At 34.2% G+C, this 22,618-nt stretch overlaps 1 protein-coding gene across 7 annotated transcripts in view; it reads left to right on the forward strand.

Annotated features, from left to right (window-relative positions):
- Positions 1-22,618, forward strand: part of LOC136033630 (neurofibromin-like) — a 212,509-nt gene that overhangs the window by 32,702 nt on the left and 157,189 nt on the right. For 4 of the 7 annotated variants that reach the window (XM_065714431.1, XM_065714434.1, XM_065714437.1 and 1 more), the window contains exons 6-7: positions 8,644-8,830; positions 14,720-14,764. In XM_065714431.1, coding sequence (XP_065570503.1) covers positions 8,644-8,830; positions 14,720-14,764 — 232 coding nt within the window. The remainder of the gene's footprint in view (positions 1-8,643; positions 8,831-14,719; positions 14,765-22,618) is intronic. The other 3 variants (XM_065714435.1, XM_065714436.1, XM_065714433.1) reach the window with 1 other exon arrangement.

Raw genomic sequence — 22,618 nt, forward strand, 5'->3', positions numbered from 1 at the left:
ATATATTTTTTGCGGGTGTTATTACCCCTGCTCCTAAGAGGGGGAAAAATAAAAGTAGGTATAGTTCTTACCGGCCAATTACTGTTTTTCCGATTTTGTGTAAGTTGTTTGAACTGTTGGTGATAGATGGTATTAATCAAGCTTGTTCCACACCAAACTATCAGTTTCGTTTCAAAAAGGGGTATAGCCGAGAACATGTCCATACAACTATTGCAAATGTTTTGGTAGAAATAGAAGAAAGTGGTGAAACGGTGATTGTGGCTGGGCATGAGGTATCTCGAGCATTTGATTCAGGAATACATCCCCAACTGTTGCTGAGTGCTGAGGCTCGTGGTCTGAATCGGTCAATAGTGCGTGTATATAGGGACATGTATAGTAACTTGTACGTTGTTGTAAAAGTGCCGGTTTCTATTGGCTATGTGCTGTCTCGGGTCTGTGTAAGAGTTTGGAAAGGTATTCGACAGAGTGGTGTTTCATCCCCTCCTCTTTATAATAATAGTGTAGTGGAGGCCCAAAAAAAGGTTGTAACTAGTTTCATTTTTAGAGGCCTTGATCTGTCGCTTGCTAACTTGCTAACTATGCAGATGACGTGTTGAATTTAAGTAGGACGTATGCTGGTATAGAAGAGAATGTTGATATTTTAAGATACGAGTATAAACGGATTGGTCTTAGATTTAACTCAGAAAAGAGTGAAGTTGTTGTAGTAGGGAAGTCGACTGGTCGTTCATCTGCCGAAAATATTCGCCTTGGATCGCATCTTTAAAGCCTTCATCTAGTATTACTTACCTTGGTTATCCAATTGGCTCTAGTGTAAAGCATACTAGAACCCTACTGCTTGAGTTTTTAAGTGAAAGACTGCGAAGGACTTCTTGTTTCATGTAAATCCAGGTATAAGCGGGCAATTCTAGGAAGGACATACAATGCGTTTGCTGTGCCCCATCTACTAGCATTAGCACCCGTTTGGGAATTTTTTAGTAAAAAAACAGCTAATTCGCCGACCGTATTTCCGTTATGCGAAGTTCCTCTTAGTTATCCCTGTATGGAAGAGCAATCGACGACTTGCGTTTAGTTTTGGTATAGTGCAACCATTTGTAGTCATTGAAGATCCCCGGTCTCGCTTTATGAATACGCTAGATCGTGAAAATAGTTTACTGAGTGCTTTTTGTTATGAGATTTAAGTGAATGTATCTGTTCTTTTTCCTTTTTTTTTGTCATTACTCCATGTTAGCACAATGTGTGTCTTTTGGGAAATAAAATATATATATATATATATATATATATATATATATATATATATATATATATATATATATATATATATATATATATATATATATATATATATATATATATATATATATATATATATATATATATATATATATATATATATATATATATATATATATATATATATATATATATATATATATATATATATATATATATATATATATATATAATATATATATATATATATATATATATATATATATATATATATATATATATATATATATATATATATATATATATATTATATATATATATATATATATATATATATATATATATATAATATACATATATATATATATATATATATATATATATATATATATATATATAAATATATATATATATATATATATATATATATATATATATATATATATATATATATATATATATATATATATATATATATATATATATATATATATATATACGAACAGTAGCGAAAAGTTTCTCCAAACATGACACACATTTATAGCGCGCTGTTTGGGAAGTTCCCAGACTGTCAACAAAGCCGTCAAGACCGTTACTTTATCGTGGTTTACTTTTTACTTTTTTTACTTTTACTTTGTCGTGGTTACTTTATCTTAAACTTACGAATTAATCTACGTAACGAGCTTCTATACTCGTATGTTTTTATTACGTATATGAGGGGGTTCACCCCCTCGTCAATACCTCGCTCTTTACACTAAAGCTTAAATTTTGTCCCAATTCCTTAAGAATGACCCCTGAATCACAAACGCCGTAGAATAAATAGTTGAAATTACTAAAAATACTTAGCGTAAAGATCGAGGTATTACGAGGAGGTAAACCCCTCATATGCGTAATAATTTCTGTTTGTTTTAAGTTTTAATGCTGCTCCCTACCTTCAGTTGAAAAATCTTTTAATATTTATTTTTTCATTGTTTTTTTTTTAATAATGCTAGAGAATTCTGCGCCCTCCTCATTGAAAGTCCCTTTCTCCATGACAAATTCCTGCATAGAAGTCTCCTTCCACGTACCCCTTCCCAAACCAAGAAAATCCCCCTGAAAACGTCTGTACACTTCCAAATAACCATTACTATATGTATACACCGGTCAAACTTTTTAACTTCCAGCCCCTCCCAAGAAGACTGTGGGGGAGTAAGTCGTCCCAAAATACATAGTTATTAGGTTTTTCGACTATGGTGAATAAAATGGCTATCTCAGAATTTTGATCCGGTGACTTTGGGGGAAAATGATTGTTGGAGGGGTCCTAGGCGCCCTCCAGTTTTTTGGTCACTTAAGAAGGGCATTAAAATTTCTAATTACCGTTAGAATGAGCCCTCTCGTGACATTCTAGGACCACTGAATCGATGCGATCACCTCTGGGAAAAAAACAACAAAAAAACAAAAAAAGCAAAAACAAATAAACACGCATCTGTGATCTGTCTTCTGGCAAAAAATGCGGAATTCTACATTTTTGTAGATAGGAGCTTGAAACTTCTACATTATGGTACTCTGATACGCTGAATCTGATGGTGTGATTTTCGTTAAGATTGTATGACTTTTAGGGGGTGTTTTCCCTATTTTCTAAAATAAAGCGAATTTTCTTAGGCTTGTAACTTTTGATGGGTAAGACTAAACTTGATGAACCTGATATATTTAAAATCAGGATTAAAATGCGATTCTTTTGATGTAGCTAATTGGTATCAAAATTCAATTTTTTTAGAGTTTTGGTTACCATTGAGCCGGGTCGCTCCTTACTACGGTTCGTTACCACGAATTATTTGATTCAAATAATATTCTCGCTAAAGCCTTTATGAAAGAGACTGTGAAAGAAAAAGCCTTTATGAATGAATCTATGCGAACATTAGAGAAAAGATTCTTCAAAAATGACACACATCGTAGCACGCTGTATGGGAAGTTCCAAGTGCGTCAGAGCAATAGTTTCAGTTGCTACTTGGCATTCGATGAGATCATTCCCGTTGTACTGCGCTAAACATTCTTCATTGCGCGTGCGCGAAGACGTGGAATCATGAAGGGAGATCTAGATTGATGTGCTTCAAAAATCTTTAATGGAGAATATAGAACATTTCGCTACTTTTCCTATATATATTTATGCTGTACTGAAAGGCGTCATCATTTTACGATGCGTTTAAAAAAAACTCATACGCTCTGATACCCGTCGCCCAGATTTTCGAGAATCACCGGCTGGTAAAAACGTAGAGGTGTCCCCTCTTTGTCATGCTAGTTCCTTTTGTCCTACACCCCGAAAGGGATGAAAAGGGTATCTATCTATCTTCCTTGGATCTGCACATTGTGAAGCATTAATATGATGAAGTTCTTGAAAATGACGTGGAAAGTTTTGATAATGTTTTTTTCCATCTTATTGTATGTTATATTTTCTTGTCTTGTGATATCCTTTGCAACTTTTGTGGTTTTGTTGCAATTAATAGTTTCTTTTGTTCTTTATCCCTGTCCTCCGACGGACTTCACTGTTAGTGTTGGATAATTGGATCCTCGCCTTAAAATATATCCCGGAGTCTGCTGTAATCTATTTCATTGCTGATCTGATCATATTGTAGGCACACAACGTCCATATTCTATACTCATGCATATATTGCTGTTCATTCTGTGCGATTTAAGCTAAATTGATGGGCAGTAAATAGTAATACTAGAATAGTTTAATTCATTCCTATATTTCATAATTCATTGTGGTATATTTCCTTATCGTGTGATGTCCGTTGCTAGCTGTGTATTGTTATGGCGTAAAATAACATTTGTTATAGGCTATTTGTTCTTTGATCGCAATTGAAAGAAACTTGGTTTCGCCTGCGGAGTTCGCGATAAAATATGAAGAGCACGTCAAGGAAATTCATTTTTGTTACGTTTTTACCAATCGGACAAACATTTAGGAGGGACTCAAACTCCCCCTGGATACGGCCTTGTCTGTTAATCTTTTTTTATGTGATTTTTGAAACCTTTTATCTCACTTCAGTATACCATTTTATCCATAGATAAGTTTAGAATTCTTAAGTGATAAATCAGAGACGGCAAAGCTTTTCTATAGCGTGGAAATGGCCCCTCTTCTTATTCAGGTCGTATTTTGGCTTAAACCTTAAGGAAAGAAAAGATCTTAAAGTGATACTTTTATCGCTTTTTAAGTGAAACTTGATTCCACCTGTGGAACTCGAAATAAAATTTGAATAGTACCTTATGAATGTCTCCTGTTTTTTTTTCGGTGTGTCTTCTTTTATATTCACTTTTTAACTTTTCTATCTCATTTCAATATAAAGCCTTTTCTCGGGTAAGTTGGGAACTTTTAAGTTGATGATTCGCGGCAGCCAAGCGTTGATTCAAACTTGACTCCAACTGCAGAACTTGAGAAAAATCAAGAGTTTTCTTTTGAATCCTCTTTCTTTCTTTTTTTTTTTCTTTAGCGTAGGGTTGTTATATTTTTTTCTCATCTCAATGCGATAACCAGGGTTGCCAACACTTCGAAATGAACTGTACCAGTTTTCCGACGAAAATTATGCCGCAAAAGATCTATTTGTACCATCTAAACGGGATGTTAAAAATTTGTAGTAGCTATATGAAGAGTTTCGGTAAACTAAAATTTGGACGGATAACCAAGTAGAAAAGTAGCGTCTAATACCGTAATGTACCCGAGAATTTGTCTTGTACCAAAAAATTCCAAACCTACTGCATTGTATCAGGACCTCTAAATTATATCAAAAACTGTACAATTGTACCGCTCTGACAATGCTGTTGATAAGTCATCCATGGATAACTTTAGAAGTGTCACAATAACGAATAGAGATATCAACGCTTTTATTGAATTACCCCTTATTAAGATGTTAAGAAGCATCTTTGAGAATTTAACCAGAATTTTTATCATTGTAAACCATGATATAGTTGTTTAACTGTGAAATTTGACTGAAAACACAGTTCAGTTTAGTTTATGAGCTTGTCAATCAGAGCGGATGGCACCGTAAGGAACTTCAAAAAGATTAGTAAAATGATAATTTCTTTAAGCTGATTTTTAGCATTTTTCTAACAGGCATGCTCGGATCCATTATCCAAGCTTTAAAAGCTATGAAAAATCACCCCACCAATACTCAATAGTTTGGCCGCGAGCTAAAAAAGTATATAATGGACGACGAAATGAGCGAAGATAAAATCTGATGTTTTGAGTTTGTTTAAGTAGAAATACAACCGTACAGATTCTAAAATTAGGAAAACATTGACAACTCAATCTTTAATGATAAATACCTTTATACGCAGTTTTGAACTTTTTGGCAGTAGCCGGTGCCGAATATAAAGGGTATGTGTTAAAAATTCAGCAAAAATTAAGCCAAAAAATGTGGAACCATAAGCACAAAATTATGCAGTTTTACTTTAAAGGTGTATATGTTCTCAAAATCAACAAATCTAATTTTTAAATTTTTACGGAAGAAAAGCATTGTCAAATTTAAATAAATAGTTTTTCTTATTTTTAAAACTCTAAAAAAAATTCAATCTAAAAACTAATCTAAAATCTAAATCTAAAAAAATCTTTGTTTCTAGTTTCTAATTTGGTGTTCCTGGCACTCAAGTAAAAAAAAATCGGTATTTATGGTGGGATGGGGTATTTTTCAAGTTGTGTTTTATTGTTTCTAAGAAAGCTTGTTTTCTCGACGCATATGTTGTAATGTTCTGCTATATCCAGAGCGTAGCCTATAGAAAAATCGATTAGCAAGCAAATTTAATTATCATTACAATCAATGTCGATGTGTCAGTATGAATTAAGAGTTTCAAATTTGATTCTAAATAAAGATTTGAAGTTTTAGAGCTTTATCTATTAAATGTCGCTAAAAGCATGGGAAACACTTTGAAAGGTAAATCTTTCTATACAGAGTATTAACATTTTGAGAAAAGCAAAATCCTTAAACGTTGACTTCAACCTTACTCTGGAACGTGTTTCGAAGGAGTTTGAGTTTAGGGAGTCACGTAGCGAGACGCATTTCTAGGTGTACGCTAGAAATATAAATTATGTCTTGTTTTGTTTCACTTACTTATGCTTAACTGCAAGACGAGTTGTTTTACATTTTTCTTTACAGCCAAAAATACAAAGAAAGTTAAATAAAAAAATAAAAGTATATTTGGCAGTTAGGGAGCAATAAAACTCAAACTAATCAAATATGAACGTCAAGCAAACAATATTCGTTTTTAGACTACGTTTTGATTAAAGAAATAAAAAAAAATCTCTAGAAACAATTTTTACTCTAATATTTTTCACTAGAAATATGAAGCTTTTTTTGTTTCAGTTACTCATGCTTATCTACAAGACAAGAAATTGCACATCTTCTTTTACGTCAGGGAATACAAAGTTAAATTTCTAGAATGAAAAGGATATTTGGCCATTAGAGAGCAATAAAGCTCAAACTAATCAAATCTGAATGTCAACTAAACAATGCTTTTTAGAATCTACTTTTAAAAAAATCTATTGTGTGGTTCTAAAAAAAAACCACACATGCACATCCATGTCGTTGTGCATAATTCTATTTAATCTAGCGTTGCCAAAGCTTTGAGATACGTTGTACCGATTTTGTGGCAAGAATTGTGCCACGAAATATTCTTTTTGGTGCAACTATAGTATTCTACGTCAGTTTCCATGTCACAGATAAAGAAAAAAGAAGAATAAACTAAAAATTAAGCTATCTTTTTTGTTTTAATCATAACTTCTTCCTCGATAAGATACTAATTTTGAGTGTTGTATTCTTGCACAGAGATTCTATTAATTCGTGGAAACTTCATTTTAGTCCCGTTTTGTATTCAACAAAATCATTTTTGTTTCTCTTACTTCCCTAAGAGATGACCGGAAGAGTTTCGAAAAGTATAAATCTTAACCAAGCAAATTAAATCTGAATGTTGTAGCAATTATGGATTGTACTATAAATTATACTGCAATGTCCGAGGAATTCTAAATTCTAAAAAAAAAATGATACAATTGTACCTTATTGGCAACGCTGGTCTTCTCTGTTAAAAAATTTGGGGACATACTGATAACGGACACTTCTCTTTGGCTCCGCCTTTATGTCAATCCAATTCTTTCGGTCGAAATTCAGTCAAAACTCGGCTGGTCAGAAATTGGCTGATTGGATATACGTAATTTTTGAAACAAATTTTATTGATAAATGTACACGTATATTTATGCTGTTGACCTGACTGACCTCTGCTAACCGGGGAAACTGCTCTTCTAGCTTTTCAAGTGTATCATGTCAAAGTTTTCGGATGCAATCTCACACATGGATCCTTTCTGGGGACCAGTGATTTTGTACTTGCTGTACGATATCTGTGTGAAAATTCTGTTAGCTGGCTGAATCTCTCCACACCCCCTTTTTTTCCATTTACAGTTAAAATTAAATGAAAATATAATGACAAGTAAAACTTTTAATAATATAACGAACGTAAAGAAAAAACTGTTTTTACCTGTTAATAAAGGTCTCCAGATGGGGAGCAAAAATATTACAACTTTTATTTAGTATTAAATAAAAAAACAAGTTTGCGACATACTAAGACCGCTGAGTCGGTGCGGTCACCCCTGAAAAAAAAAACAAATAAACACGCGTCCGTAATATTTCTTCTTGCAAAAAATACAAAATTCCACATTTTTGTAGAAAGGAGCTTAAAAAACTTCTACATCAGGGTTGTCATATACGCTGAATTCGATTAAAATTATATGATTTTAGGTTGTAGTTCCCGTTTTTTTTCGAAAACAAGGCACATTTTCGTGTAACCAATATGGGCAAGCTCTACAACTTATAACTCTTTCTGTTATATGAAGGGTGTTGCCCCCCCTCTCCTAAACACCTCATTCTTCACGCTGAATTGCCATTTTGTACTTAAAAAACTCTTTTAATATTCTAATTAAGTGACCTTTTTTTTGGGGGGGGGGAGTCGTTATTAATGAATTGGGATAAAATCCAAACATTAGTGTAAAGATGTTGAGGTGGGGGAATTCTCTTCATTTACGTAATTAAGTTTTAAGTTTTTATGTTCTCTCTTTACTTTCAGTTTAAAAAAAAACTAAAAATAAAACAATTAAATTTTTTTGTTTTTTTAATGCCGGGAAATCCGGCTCCACCTCCAGGGGAAAATCCCCTCTCCCAAAGGCCATTTTTTCCCCCGTGGACCCATCATAGGTCGTTTCATACACGAAGCGTGGCTTGTTACTATAATTTTTTATTTATGAAATATTTTATTTTATTTATAAAGATTTTCTGGCATTAAAGCTAGCTCTTTCAGTCAAAAAATTGGAGAATAATAATTGAAATAAATTTCATAAAGTTTAATCTAATAAATATAGAAATTAACGTCAGATAATAAACGCACATTAATTTTTAGGTGGTCCTTTTTATGTACATGTGGAGTATCGATATAGAAGCGGTGTTAATTGCCATGTCTTGCTTTAGTCTTTTATGCGAAGAAGCTGATATTAGATGTGGAAATGATGAGCTTACCGTTCAATATCTGCTACCCAATTATAATATATACCAAGAGCTTGCTGCTGCTTCTACCATATTAACCACAGGTAATATAATGACAGACCACTGATATCAGCTGAAATATTCACGGAAGAAGCTGATATCAGATGTGGGAATGATGAGCTTAACCTCTAATATTTTTTATCAGTAACGTTAGTCATTTTTTACCTTCAATAAATTTCTGTAGAATATGTAATGAAGTAAAAAGTTAAAATTTATGCATTTTCATTTAATGATGCACTTGGAATGAAAATAACGGAATTGATTACTTTGTTTTTATTTCACTAACTGTTTTAGCTAAGAATTAAGGTAAGGTGGTTATATCTGACACTTTGAAACTTTCTACAATCCTTTTTTATAATTCGTAAATTTTTTAATGTTCGTATTTTGTAATCTCAGTTTTATATTCCTTATGTTATAGATTTTTTTTTTAGGCAATTTTACTCCATTACTTATTCGCTCATTCCCCGTCTGGTTCTTGTCTGATCATGTGAATATGTACATAAAGTAGAAGGCTCTGGGGATCCATGTTCGTACATATGTACATAATAGGGAAGGCTCTGGGGATAGCGAAAGTTTGTATGTGGACTAGTGGGCAAAGGGGTAAATCGTCTTCGTTGGGTGACTAGATCTCCTCCATTGTCTGCATTCTCAAATGGGATCCATTCTATTCTCTGTCATCTGTATCTACTTCAGTACACTCAGTATTCTTAAATTTTAGATCCAACATTTCACTATCAGATTCAAGGATATACTGAACAACACCTTGCTGACTAAACATGCAACGCCTTTCCAGCACTGCTCCCCTCGGTTAGGGGGTTCAAATAGGGCTTGAGCGATAATTTTGAGCTCTAGTGCCCTTTTTAAGCAGTAAAAGAGAGGGTATCTCATAGTTTGCCGTTTCGTTGTGTTTTATTCTTTATGTGCCTACCGATCTTTTGGGTACTTGCCATCAAACAAAAATTTGAAAAAAACTATTTAGCTTAAAATGTCAAAAACTTTAATAAAGTTTATGATTCCTGAACTAATCAGTCCAAAGTTTATAATTAGAAAAATAAAATCAGTACAAAATACATCAATAGACGATAATGATTTTAGTCATATTTATAAATTCTGAACTGAATTTTCGTCCTAATTTCCTATATTTTTCTTATAATTTATCTGCTTTATTGTTTATTTATTTATTTTTAATTAATCAAGTGGTACTATCGACTCGAATATGAGAGACTGAATGAAATAAAAAGGAGTTCATACAATGCAAAATAATATTGTCGTAGTTGCCCTCGAGAGTATAATATATTGTTCCAGTAGTAAATTAGAGGTGGCTCTTTGCACCGATACGCTGGTGATATAATGATGTTATGAAAAAATGTCTTCTGGACGTGCTCATTTTGTATCAGATTCTTAAGGCGCGCTGAAAATGTTTTTTTTGGGATAGATAGGGACATACTGCATTTCTTAAATTTGTTTATTTGTACTGATACATGTGTATTGGGTGTGCGAGGGGGTTATTGGAACTTTTCAACACTCCAAGGATTGCTTCATCTTTGGTTTTCGGACGGAAATGCGAGAATTCGTAAATTAGCTGGATATCTGGATCTGAAAATGTTGTTTAAAGTTTGTAGTTCCTCTCGAAGAATCTTGCGATCACAGCAACGTTTTGCCGTGTTTAATCAAAGGTGAATGCAGACATGACCCTGAGAGGGGGGAAGGGTCAAAATAAGACAATTTTATCCAAAATCCCTCTGTCGCCACATATTAGGCTAAAACTGGGAATCTGATTTTATAAATGTTTAAAATGTAAAAAAATAAATAAACAAGAGCTAAGAGCTCATACAGCACTTGTGACAAGGTCGGAAGAGCCAAAGGTTCATATGGCATGAGCTCTAGCAAAATTCTAAGAATCAATAGATTGATTTAAAACGAAAATCAGAGGCTTAATGCCGGTCGGGATGTAAATTAAGAGCTCTGAGACGCGATATCCTTCTAAATATTAAAATTCGTTAAGATCCGATTACCCACTCGGGAGTTAAAAATACCTCACTTTTTTTTAATTTTTCCTCTCCCTTCAGCCTCCAAGATGGTCGAATCGGGAAAAACGACTTTATCAAGTCAATTTGTGCAGGTCCCCTACACGCCTACCAATTTTTATCGTCTTATTACGTCCAGAAGCATCGAAATCGCCAAAGCACGTGACCCCCCCCCCAATTCCTCCAAAGAGAGCAATCCAGTCCGGTTAGGTCAATCACGTATCCACGACAATTTCTTATTCTACCCACCAAGTTTCATCCCGATTTCCCAACTCTGAGCGTTTTCCAAGATTTCCAGTTTCCCCCTCCAACTCACCCAAATGTCACTAGATCTGGTTGGGATTTAAAATATGAGCTCTAAGACATGAGTTCATTCTAAACATCAAATTTCATTCAAAACCCGGTCACCCGTTCTTAAGTTAAAAATACCTACATTTTTCAAATTTTTTCCGAATTAACACCCTCCAAATCCTGAAAAGAGAGCGGATTAAGTCCGGTTATGTCTATCACGTATCTAGGACTTGTGCTTATTCTTCTATTCTTCCCATCAAGTTTCATCCCGATCTCTCCACTTTAAGCTTTTTCCAAGATTTCCCGTTTCCCCCTCTAACTCCACCAATATCACAGGAAACGGTCGGGATTCCAAATAAGAGCTCTGAGACACGAGGTCCTTCTAAATATCAAATTTGATTAAGATCCGATCGCCCATTCGTAAGTTAAAATTAACTCATTGTTTTCAATTTTTCCTCTTTCTCCAGCCCCCCAGATGGTCGAACCGGGGAAACGACTGATATCATGTCAATTTGTGCAGGTCTCTGACACGCCTACCAATTTTTATCGTCCTAGCACGTCCAGAAGCACTGAACTCGCCAAAGCACTGGAAATCCCCCCAACTCTCCCAAAGAGAGCCGATCCTGTCTGGTTATGTCAGTCACTTATCTTGGACTTGTGCTAATTCTTACCACCAAGTTCCATCCTCATCTTTCCACTGTAGGTGTTTTCCAAGATTTCCGGTTTCCAAAATTTCTTCCCCCCCCCCTCCAATCCCCGTGTCCGCGGATCCGATTCGATTTGAAAATGGAGCATCTGAGACATATGATCTTTCTATATATATAAAGTTTCATTAACATCCATAAGATGCCTCAGTTCATAAGATCTCCCATTCATAAGATGCCTCAGTTTTCACGCTATCCATGGTTTTCGGTTTCCCATCCAACTTCCCCCCTCCCAATGTCAACGGATCTGGTCGGGATTCAAAATAAGAGCTCTGAAGCACAAGGTCCTTCTAATTATCGAATTTCATTAAGATCTGATCACCCGTTCATAAGTTACAAAAACCCCATTTTTCTAATTTTTTCAAATTATCCCCCCCCACTCCCCCAAAGAGAGCCGATCCGGTCTGACTATGTCAGTCACGTATTTTCGACTTGTGCTTATTCTTCCCACCAATTTTCATCCTGATCTCTCCACAATAAGTATTTTCCAACATTTTCGGTCCCCCCATCTCCCCCAATGACACTGGATCTGGTCGGGATTTCAAATAAGAGATCTGAGTTACAAGATCTGTCTAAATATGAAATTTCATTAAGATCCGATCTCTCCTTCGTAATTTAAAAATCCCTCATTTTTTTAATTTTCAGAATTAACCATCCCCCTTCCAACTCCCTCAAAGATAGCGGATCAGTTCCGGTTTTGTAAACCACGTATCTAGGACTCGTGATTATTTTTCCCACCAAGTTTTATTCCAGTCTTTCCACTCTAAGCGTTTTCCTAGATTTTAGCCTCCCCCATCAACTCCCTCCAATGTCATCGGATCCGGTCGGGATTTAAAATAAGTGCTCTGAGACACGATATCCTTCTAAATATCAACTTTCATTAAGATCCGATCATCCGTTCGTAAGTTAAAAATACCTCATTTTTTCTAGTGTATCCGAATTAACTTGGTAAATACCAAGTGCTGAAACCTGAAAATTTAATCTAAAAACTTACCTTCCAAGAATAGTAAATTTTAATATAAGGCACACAAAGTTTACTAAATGGAACTTAAACTCTGATTTTAGAAGTATTTCTAATGAAAATATTTCTAATGTTAAAATTTGATGTAAAAAATCAATTTTTCCATATTAATACAGCTTTGATTTTAGACACGACTGAAACATTTACGACAGATGTGTTTTCTCTAAAACTCCCTAGGATTTGGAATGTAAATTTATGAAAGGGATTACAGTTTCTTCGGATTCTAATTTTAGCAATATTAATGAAGGTGATTCTGAATTCCATCATACCTTGGATATTTAACTCCTATTGTTTTTACTGATAGAAGAATTAGAGGAAAGTGGTTATTTCTTTGAAGGAATGTGTTTTTGCAAAACTTTAAAATATTTGCTGGAAAAAGAATGGACTAGGTAGATGGTTTACTAGTCCTTTGGTAATATACGCTGAATGAAATATATTTTTTACATGAATTTAGGGGGTAGGCATTTCTAGGATATCATGTTTGCCAAAAGTGTAATATTGTTTATAGAGATAGTAAATTTGTATATGCTATAATGAGCACTGGATTGGATCATGAGTTATTTTATATATGTATATTATATTTAAGTATTCGTGAAAGAAACTTATATACCAAATATTTTTCTTTAAATTAGTGTTTGGGGATTTTGTGTAGAAAGTTATTGTTGGACATAAATCTCAAGAGGCTAGAAATTAAAGGAAAAATTGATTTAAACAGAAATTTGAAATATTCGAGGAACCAAAATTGCAATCCAAGCAACCAAACCAGTTACTGTTATTACTGAAGACAATCATTTTGTTGCTTCTATCTGTAATAAAAACGACGCAATAAGAATCTTTAGTCTAACCAAACATTTGAGGAACCAAAATTGCACCCCAAGGAACTCAACCAATTGCTATTATTTCCGAAGGCAATCCTTTTGCTGCTTCTGCCTGTAATGAAAACGATGCAATGCGAATCCTTAGTGTAACCAAATATTCGAGAAACCAAAATTGCAGCCCAAGGAACCAAACCGATTACTGTTATTACCGAAGGCAATCCTTTTGTTGCTTCTGTCTATAATGAAAACGAAGTAATGAGAATCTTCAGCGTAACCAAATATTCGAGGAACCAAAATTGAAACCTAAGGAACCAAACCAATTACTGTTATTACTGAAGGGAATCCTTTTGTTGCTTCTATCTGTAATGAAAACGACCCAATGAGAATCTTTAGCGTAACCAAGTATTCGAGAAAACAAAATCTTAGCTCAAGAAACCAAACCAATTAATTTTATTACCGAAGGCAGTCTTTTTGTAGCTTCTAACTGCAATGAAAATGACGCAATGAGAATCTTTAGCGTACCCAAGTATTCAGGCACCAAAATTGTAACTCAAGAAAACAAATCAGTTACTGTTATTACCAATAACAGTTAATTACCAATAATGTATTAACATTATTACCAATAACAGTTAATTACCATAACTGTTATTACCAAAGGCGTTATTAGGGTTAAAGGCAATTAGTTATTACCTTCAAGACTTTAAATCTTCTAGAAACTGTTGGAATTAATTATGTTTCATCTCAGAATGGTTGCTTTGTTCCTTGATATTTAATCGGATGTGCCTAAACGTATATATAGATTTAAAAATTTAAATGGGGCCATCTTTGTGGAATTGGAAAGTTTTTAAAAAGAAAGAAAAGGAACTCACTGCGATATAGCCATGTTCTTGTCAAAATTATTAAGATAGCTGAAAATAAATTCTGCTTTTATCTCCTCTCAAAACAAACTTCCGGTTTTGCTTTCCGCTCCATCTCTTCATTGTCTTATATTGGTTAAAAATTAAGCGCATTGGACCGCTTTTGGTTTGTTTCGGGCTTGTAAACCTTAAATTGTTCTTTATTTACTTCCAAGCTGCCGGAAGTGACTCCTTGCGATTTACAACTTTTCAGTATCATGGTAAGGTTTGTCTTTTTCTTGTTGTTGTTTTTATTTTCAGTCCAAAATAATTTATCAGAAAGTCTATTATTGAAAATGGGTTCGATCCCTCTTTCTAGGGTCATGATGAAATAACCGCTAAGATGGTCATGTCACGTTTTGCGGATGTCTATAGGTTGCCAAAAATTTGGTTCTTTAACAATCCACCAGGGGCTAAACTAAAAGTAGGACGCCTTGAATGTGGTGGGAAAAGGTCACAGAAAAAAAATTATATGCTACTGAATTTTTATGGGTGTATGTAAAGAGCGAAGCTTTGATTAGAGTGGTGTGTAGGAGGAGCATCTGTAGGCTGCTTGGTGCTGCGAAAAGTCGTCATTGGTAGTAATGATAGTAAAAAAATTTCTGAAACTTAACCTGTGAGTGGCTGTTTTTTCTTCTCCATTTGTGTAGAACTTCGAAAAAAAGTGGACGGGGAGGGTAATTTTAGCAGGTGAGAAATTAAAATAAGAGTGTTTTAAGCTTTGAAGTTACATCAAGATACAGAAGGGACTGTTCCCTCCTAAACGTCCCGCTCTTTACACTAAAGTTTGACTCTTTCTCTCATCTCTACTTTTTAAACTGTAAAAAACTTTAGCGTAAAGAGCGGGGCTTTGAGGAGGGAACAGCCCCTTTCAAATACGGAGTAATTTCTGTTCGTTTTAAGTTTTAATATTGCTCCTTACTTTCACTTAAAAAAAAAACTTGTTTTTTTTGTTTAATTTCTTGACGTTTTTGAATTAATGCATGTTTTGATTTTGGCTCTCTGCACATGAATAATTAAAACGAAATTTGTATATTAATTTATTTTTTATGGCTAAATGGCTTTGTCATAGTTTTGATCGGATGACTTTGAGAAAAAAAGAACGGGGAAGTAGGCCTAGTTACCCTCCAATTTTTTTGTTATTTAAAAAGGCAACTAGAACTTTTCATTTTTTATGAACGTTTTTATTAGTAAAAGTATAGGTGACTTACGAATTAACTTCTGTAACGAACTTCTATATTCGTATGTTTTTATTACGTATATGAGGGGGTTCACCTCCATTTAGGGGGTTTCCAATACCTCGCTGTTTACATTAAAGCTTAAATTTTGTCCCAATTCCTTAAGAATGACCCCTTAATCACAAAGGCCGTAGAATAAATAGTTGATAAAATTACTTTAGCGTGAAGAGCGAGGTATTAGGAAGAGGTGAAACCCTCGTATGCGTGATAATTTTTCTTCGTTTTAAGTTTTAAAGCTGCTCCTTACTTTCAGTTGAAAGAACTGTTTCATATTTATTTTTTCATTGTTCTTCATTTTCATGAATGAAATGAATGTATTTTTTTCATTTTTCATTGTTTCATGGAAATTTTCTTTCCCCCCCCCCCTGACAAATTCCTCCATGGAAAGTTCCCCCCGCATAACCCCCTCTCCTCAACCCCTCCCCCAACCAAAAAAAATTCCCCTGAAATCGTCTGTACACTTCCCAATGACCATTAGTATGTGTAAACACTGGTCAAAGTTTGTAACTTGCAGCCCCTTCCATGTGACCTGTGGGGGAGTAAGTCGTCTTCAAGGACATAGTTAATAGGTTTTTCGACTATTCTAAATAAAATGGCTATCTCAAAATTATGATCCGGTGACTTTGGGAAAAAATGAGCCCGGGAGGGGGCCTAAGTGCCCTCCTGTTTTTTTGGTCACTTAAAAAGGGCACTCGATATTTTAATTTTCGTTAGAATGAGCCCTCACACGACATTATAGGACCACTGGGTCGATACGATCACTCTTGGAAAAAAACAAAAAACAAAAAAAAAACAAGTAAACACGCATCCGTGATCTATCTTGTGTCAAAAAAAAATGCAAAATTCCACATTTTTGTAGATGGGAGTTTGAAACTTCTTTTGTAGAGTTCTCTGATAGGATGAATCTAATGATATGATTTTTGTTAAGTTTCTATGACTTTTAACGGGTGTTTTCCCCTATTTTCTAAAATAAGGCAAATTTTCTCTGGCTCGTAACTTTTGATTGGTAAAAAGTAAAACTTAATGAAATTGATATATTTAAAATCAGCATTAAAATGCGATTCTTTTGATCTAACTATTGTTATGAAAATTCAGTTTTTTTGAGTGTCGGTTATTGTTGAGCCGAGTCGCTCCTTACTATAGTCCGTTACCACGAACTGATTGACTTTAGTTTTTCAAACTTTAAGAAACTTTAAGTTTTAATTAAATTTCAAATTTGAATTATTCAGAATTAAGCTTAGATTATGCTTCTTTTTTTTAGTTTCCTAGGGTAGTCCTGCTCTTTCGATAATGTTTATAGATTTTAGTCCCTATTGTATTTGTATCTTTATTCTATTATTTTTATTATTTAAGTTTTTTTTAATCCTTATTCCGATTCTCGTCTGTATAGTTATCGGTTTTCTGTGCCAAGTTTCAATAATAGATAAAATGTTCATATTCAAGTTCAATCATTTTATTATTCACACATACATGTATATATTTGACCTAGGCCCATGGTGAGACAAGCTTGACTAACTAGGCATAGCCAAAGATAAAATAATAATTAATGCTATAGTTAAAAGATAAACACGATGGCAAAGACACAAAGGCACAAGAGTAATCACGGATGCGTGTTTATTTGTTTTTTTGTTTTTTTGTTTTTTGTTTTTTTTCCCAGGGGTGATCGTATCGACCCAGTTGTCCTAGAATGTTGCAAGAGGGCTCATTCTAACGGAAATGAAAAGTTCTAGTGCCCTTTTTAAGTGACCAAAAAATTGGAGGGCACCTAGGCCCCCTCCCACGCTAATAATTTTCCCAAAGTCAACGGATCAAAATTCTGAGATAGCCATTTTATTCAGCGTAGTCGAAAAACCTTATAACTATGTCTTTGGGGACGACTTACTCCCCCACAGTCCCCGTGGGAGGGGCAACAAGTTACAAACTTTGACCTGTGCTTACATATAGTAATGGTTATTGGGAAGTATACAGGCGTTTTCAGGAGGATTTTTTTGGTTTGGGGGAGGGGTTGAGAAGAGGGGGATATGCTGGGGGAACTTTCCTTCGAGAATTTGTAATGGGAGAAGAAAATTTCCATGAAGCGAGAGCAGGATTTACTAGCATTATTTAAAAAAAAACAATTAAAAAATAAAAGCGAAAAAGCTTTTTAAGCTGGAAGTAAGGAACAGCAATAAAACTTAAAACAAACAGAAATTATTACCCATATGAGGGGCTCACCTCCTTCTAATACCTCGCTCTTTACGCTAAAGTATTTTCGGTAATTTCAACTACTTATTCTACGGCTTTTGTGATTCAGGGGGTCATTCTTAATGAATTGGGATAAAATTTAAGCTTTCGTGTAAAGAGCGAGGTACTGACGATGGGGCGAATCCCCTCATATATGTAATAAAAACATGAGAATACAAAAGTTCTTTACGTAAGCTAATTTATAAGTTACGTAAATCTTTTACCAATAAAAAGATTCGTAAAAAATTAAAAGTTCTAGTTGCCTTTTTAATTAACCAAAAAATCGGGGGGCAACTAGGCTTCGTCCCCCGCTCTTTTTTCTCAAAATCATTCGATCAAAATTATGAGAAAGCCATTGAGCCAAAAAAAAAATGCAAATTTCGTTTTGATTATTCCTCTGCGGAGAGCCAAAATCAAAACATGCATTGATTCAAAAACGTTCAGAAATTAAATAAAATAAAGTTTTTTACTGTTTTAGAAAGAAGAATTGAGAGAAAGAGTCAAACTTTAGCGTAAAGAGCGGGGCGTTGATGAGGAAGCAGCCTCTTTCATATACGAAGTAATTTCTGTGCGTTTTAAGTTTTGATGTCACTCCTTACTTTCAGTTGAAAAAACTTTTTTTTTTATTTAATGTATTTAAAGAAACAGTCGTATTTGAAAGAAAATCTAAATACTGTAGCGAAGACCTTTCAAATAGTTTTATTGTTTCTTTTTGTTCGGCCAAGTAGAGTAACTCAAAATTTCTAAAAGTGTCTTTTTTTCCAGTTATTTCTTGATGATTTGTCTCTCAATGATTTCCAAACATAAATCCTTTTCCTTAAATTTCAGCTTTCACAAACACAAGAAATTTGACACCTAATAAGAACGCTCTTTAATTTATGGTTCTATTTTCCTCTGGCGGATAAACTGCACCGCCATATTAGCTGAAATAGATTTGCATTTCTATTTTTGCCAAATGATCCACCAAAAGCCATAGAGATTTATTCTGGTACGAATTGAATCTTTCCTTTGGCAGATGGGGTGGAGTTTGGCAAATGGTTGTAAAAGTTACGCATGTGAATCCTTGTCACAGAAAAAAAGAAAACAAATAATCACTTCCGCCATAGAATTTTTCGGAAAAAAACAACAATTTTTTTGTTAGTATATATGGACTTGAAACCTGTGTAGAAGGGTTCTTAGACTTGCTGAATGTGATGGCGTCATTTTCATCAAGGTTGTACCTCTTTAAGGTGGTATTTTAACCTTTTTTTTCATTTTAAGCAAATTTTTCTTAGGCTCGTAGCTTTTTAAAGGTAATTTTAAATTTAATACATTTTATATACTTGGAATCACTTTAAAAAGGAGATTTTTGCTACATAACTATTTTTTTGAAATTTCGTTTCTTAGCGTTTTGGTTTGACATACCAACTGGAATTCACGTAGCAACATCATTTGGTATTTTTCACTTGATAGGATCATCCGTCTTCCTTTAGAAATTAGCTTAGAAGCTTCAATAATAATATTAATTTAGAATTTTTAATAAACCTGAATAGATAGTAGCCAATTTCATTGTGAAATTAATACACTCTCATTAATAAACCATACGCCTTTTGAATCTGGTTAATACGACAGAGAAAATGAGCGAGTAATTGTAACCCAGCCACGTATTTTTTTTTTCTTTTAATATCTTGGAATCAGTGGAGATTGTAAATTACTCTTCCATTAAATGTTATTTCGAAGAATGCAATACATGGTGAATCGCAAGAGTCAGCGTTGCCAACGCTTCGCGATAAACTGTACCACTTTTCTGACTAAAATTGTACTGTAAGAGATTCATTTTTATCATTTGTTACAGCTTCTTTGATTGACAATATCTTCTCTACGCTTTGCTTGAAGAAAAACTCAATTTTAGTTACTGATATCTCCGATCATTTTCCCATATATTCTCGGTTCAGTTTTAATCGGGGAAGGAATAACCGGGCTCAAGTGTTTGATTCCTATTCTATTAGGTTTGGTGAAAATGAGTTATCTCTTCTTGGTTCTAAATTAGCGAAAAATTCGTGGAGCTTATTTGATAATAACAAGGATTTTTCTTGTTTATTTGAGTCGTTTTATGGAACCATAAAAGAGGCTATTCTTAACATTTGTAAAGTACCACCTTCTAATCGCAGGTCTAAAAGGATTATTCCTCTAAACCCATGGATGACATCCGGACTTCTCAAAAGCTGGAGAAGGAAAAATAATCTCTGGAGGTATTATAAATGCGCTACACTTTCAACGAGTGCTATTCGTCTTTGTCAATTCAAGATTTACCGGAATATATATAATTCCTTGTGTAGGAAAGCCAAATCTCTCTATTATCTAAATAATTTTGCTGCGTGTAATAAGGATATTCGTAAAACTTGGAAGGTAATAAATTCTGTGCTTAAACCTGGTTCTCAATATAGCTCTTTACCTATGAGTCTGGTCATTGGTGATGAGACTGTGGAGGGTGAGCTTAATGTCCAAGAAGCATTTACTTCATTTTTCGCTAGTATTGGTAATAATATCGCTTCCACAGCTACTTTTTCTCGGTCTAAGTCGGACTTTAGATCTTACCTCAGGCCGTCTTGTGTTAAGTCTATGTTTCTAGAGCCAGTAACAGAAATTGAAATTACTAAAATTGTTAATGGCTTGAAAGACTCATCTTCATCTGGGCCAGATTCTATTCCTACTAAGGTAGTTAAATCTATTCTTCCTTCAATAGTTGTGCCTCTTACAAAACTTGTTAATCTTTCATTTAAATATGGGGTTTTTCCAGATCCTCTCAAGCGTGCTCGGATTATTGTTCTGTATAAAGGTGGACCAAGAAATGATCCAGCAAATTATCGACCAATTTCAATTTTATCAGTATTTAGTAAAATCTTCGAAAAGGCTATGCTTTCTCGTCTCCTTAAATTTCTAAAATCTAAAGAGTTTCTTCATGATTTTCAATTTGGTTTCCGAATGAAGCACTCCACTGAGCATGCCTGTATGACCCTTTTGAATTTTATACATTCTGAATTGGATTCGGGATTAATTCCGGCTGCTATATTCCTGGATATTCGCAAGGCATTCGATTCCTTAACCCATGAAATTCTTCTATCGAAGATGTCTCATTTTGGCATTAGGGGTAATGTATTTTCTTGGTTTCAATCTTATTTGAATGATAGGTTAATTTCTGTCAATCCACAATTTAATTTCTGTCAATCACAAGTGAATTTTGGCGTCCCTCAGGGATCAGTTTTAGGGCCAGTGCTATTTTTGATTTATATAAATGATCTTTTTTACGCAGTAAAAAAGCAGAAACCTATTCATTGCTGTAGACTCTGTCATCCTAAACCTTCCCTTGCCCATAGTGCCAGCTATAGTTCACCATCTTCTGATGTCATTGTTTGTTTTGCTGATGATAGCACACTCGGCACTTCGGGGAACTGTGAATCCGAGCTTCGATTAAACTTGGAATACTTGTTTGAGAGAGTAATTTCATGGCTTGATGCTAATTTTCTTACCCTAAATTATTCAAAATCCAATTTTTTGATATTTTCGCATGTTTCTCAGATTTATCCCAAGTTATCAGAAATTCATCAGCCAAATGGGATAATTCACAGATCTAAAGATCGATATGTTCGTTTTTTGGGCATTCTTGTTGATGAAAATTTGTCTTTCAAGCGTCACATTGATTTGATTAAAATGAAGATATGCAGGAGTCTCGGTATTTTAAGGAAACTCAAACATATTTTCCCTGGATCAATTTTGGAAATCCTTTTTCACTCCTTGATCCGATCTTACGTTTCCTACTGTCCAATAGTATGGATGTCAACCTTTCCTTCACTGTTAAAACCACTTTCTAAGGTTTATAATAAAGCTAGAAACCTCATTAAGGAAACTAACCGTTCAAGAGTTATCCCATTACTTGATCTCGAGTCACTGTATATTCTTTCGTGTGCATGTTTTACTTTTTCTCAGCTTCATGGTGACCTCCCCCGTCCCCTAAGTGTTCAGCCATCTTTCACCTCTGATCAGAATAATTATAATCTTCGCAATACCGAAAATCATATTCAAGTTCCTTTTACTCCTTGTGTAAGGTCAGACTTTAATCCTTTAATTGCGAGTTACATTGTATGGAATAAGTTGCCCGAATCAGCTCGAAGGTGCCACTCATTCAGTTTGTTCAAAAAAATTATTAAAAATTCATTGGCTTCTTAGAAATTATTTTATCCCTTTTTATATGTGTATATGCGTGTATGTATGCATATATATTTCCTGATTATTTCATTGGAGTCTATTTTATCTACAGATCTACTTAATTAATTTAGTCTGTTCAATCAATTAGTCTATTTAGTTTTGTTTTCTATAGTTTTTCATTTTATTTATACTTTCCTCTCTTCTCTTTTTGCTCTTCTCTCTGTGAGTAAGTGATTATTTTTTTTCTTCTCTGAGTAAGTGGCTCGTTCATTTTCCCCTTTTTTACAGGCCAAAGAGCCTTTGGGGAAATAGTAAAATGTAATATTGTATGTGTGTTTCGTGATGAATAAATCTTATCTTATCTTATCTTATCATTTGAACAGCTGGCTAAAAATTTGTCATAGAAAGGGAAATGTTTGATAAACTACA

Source organism: Artemia franciscana, chromosome 12, assembly GCF_032884065.1.
Source record: "Artemia franciscana chromosome 12, ASM3288406v1, whole genome shotgun sequence".
NCBI lineage: Eukaryota > Metazoa > Arthropoda > Branchiopoda > Anostraca > Artemiidae > Artemia > Artemia franciscana.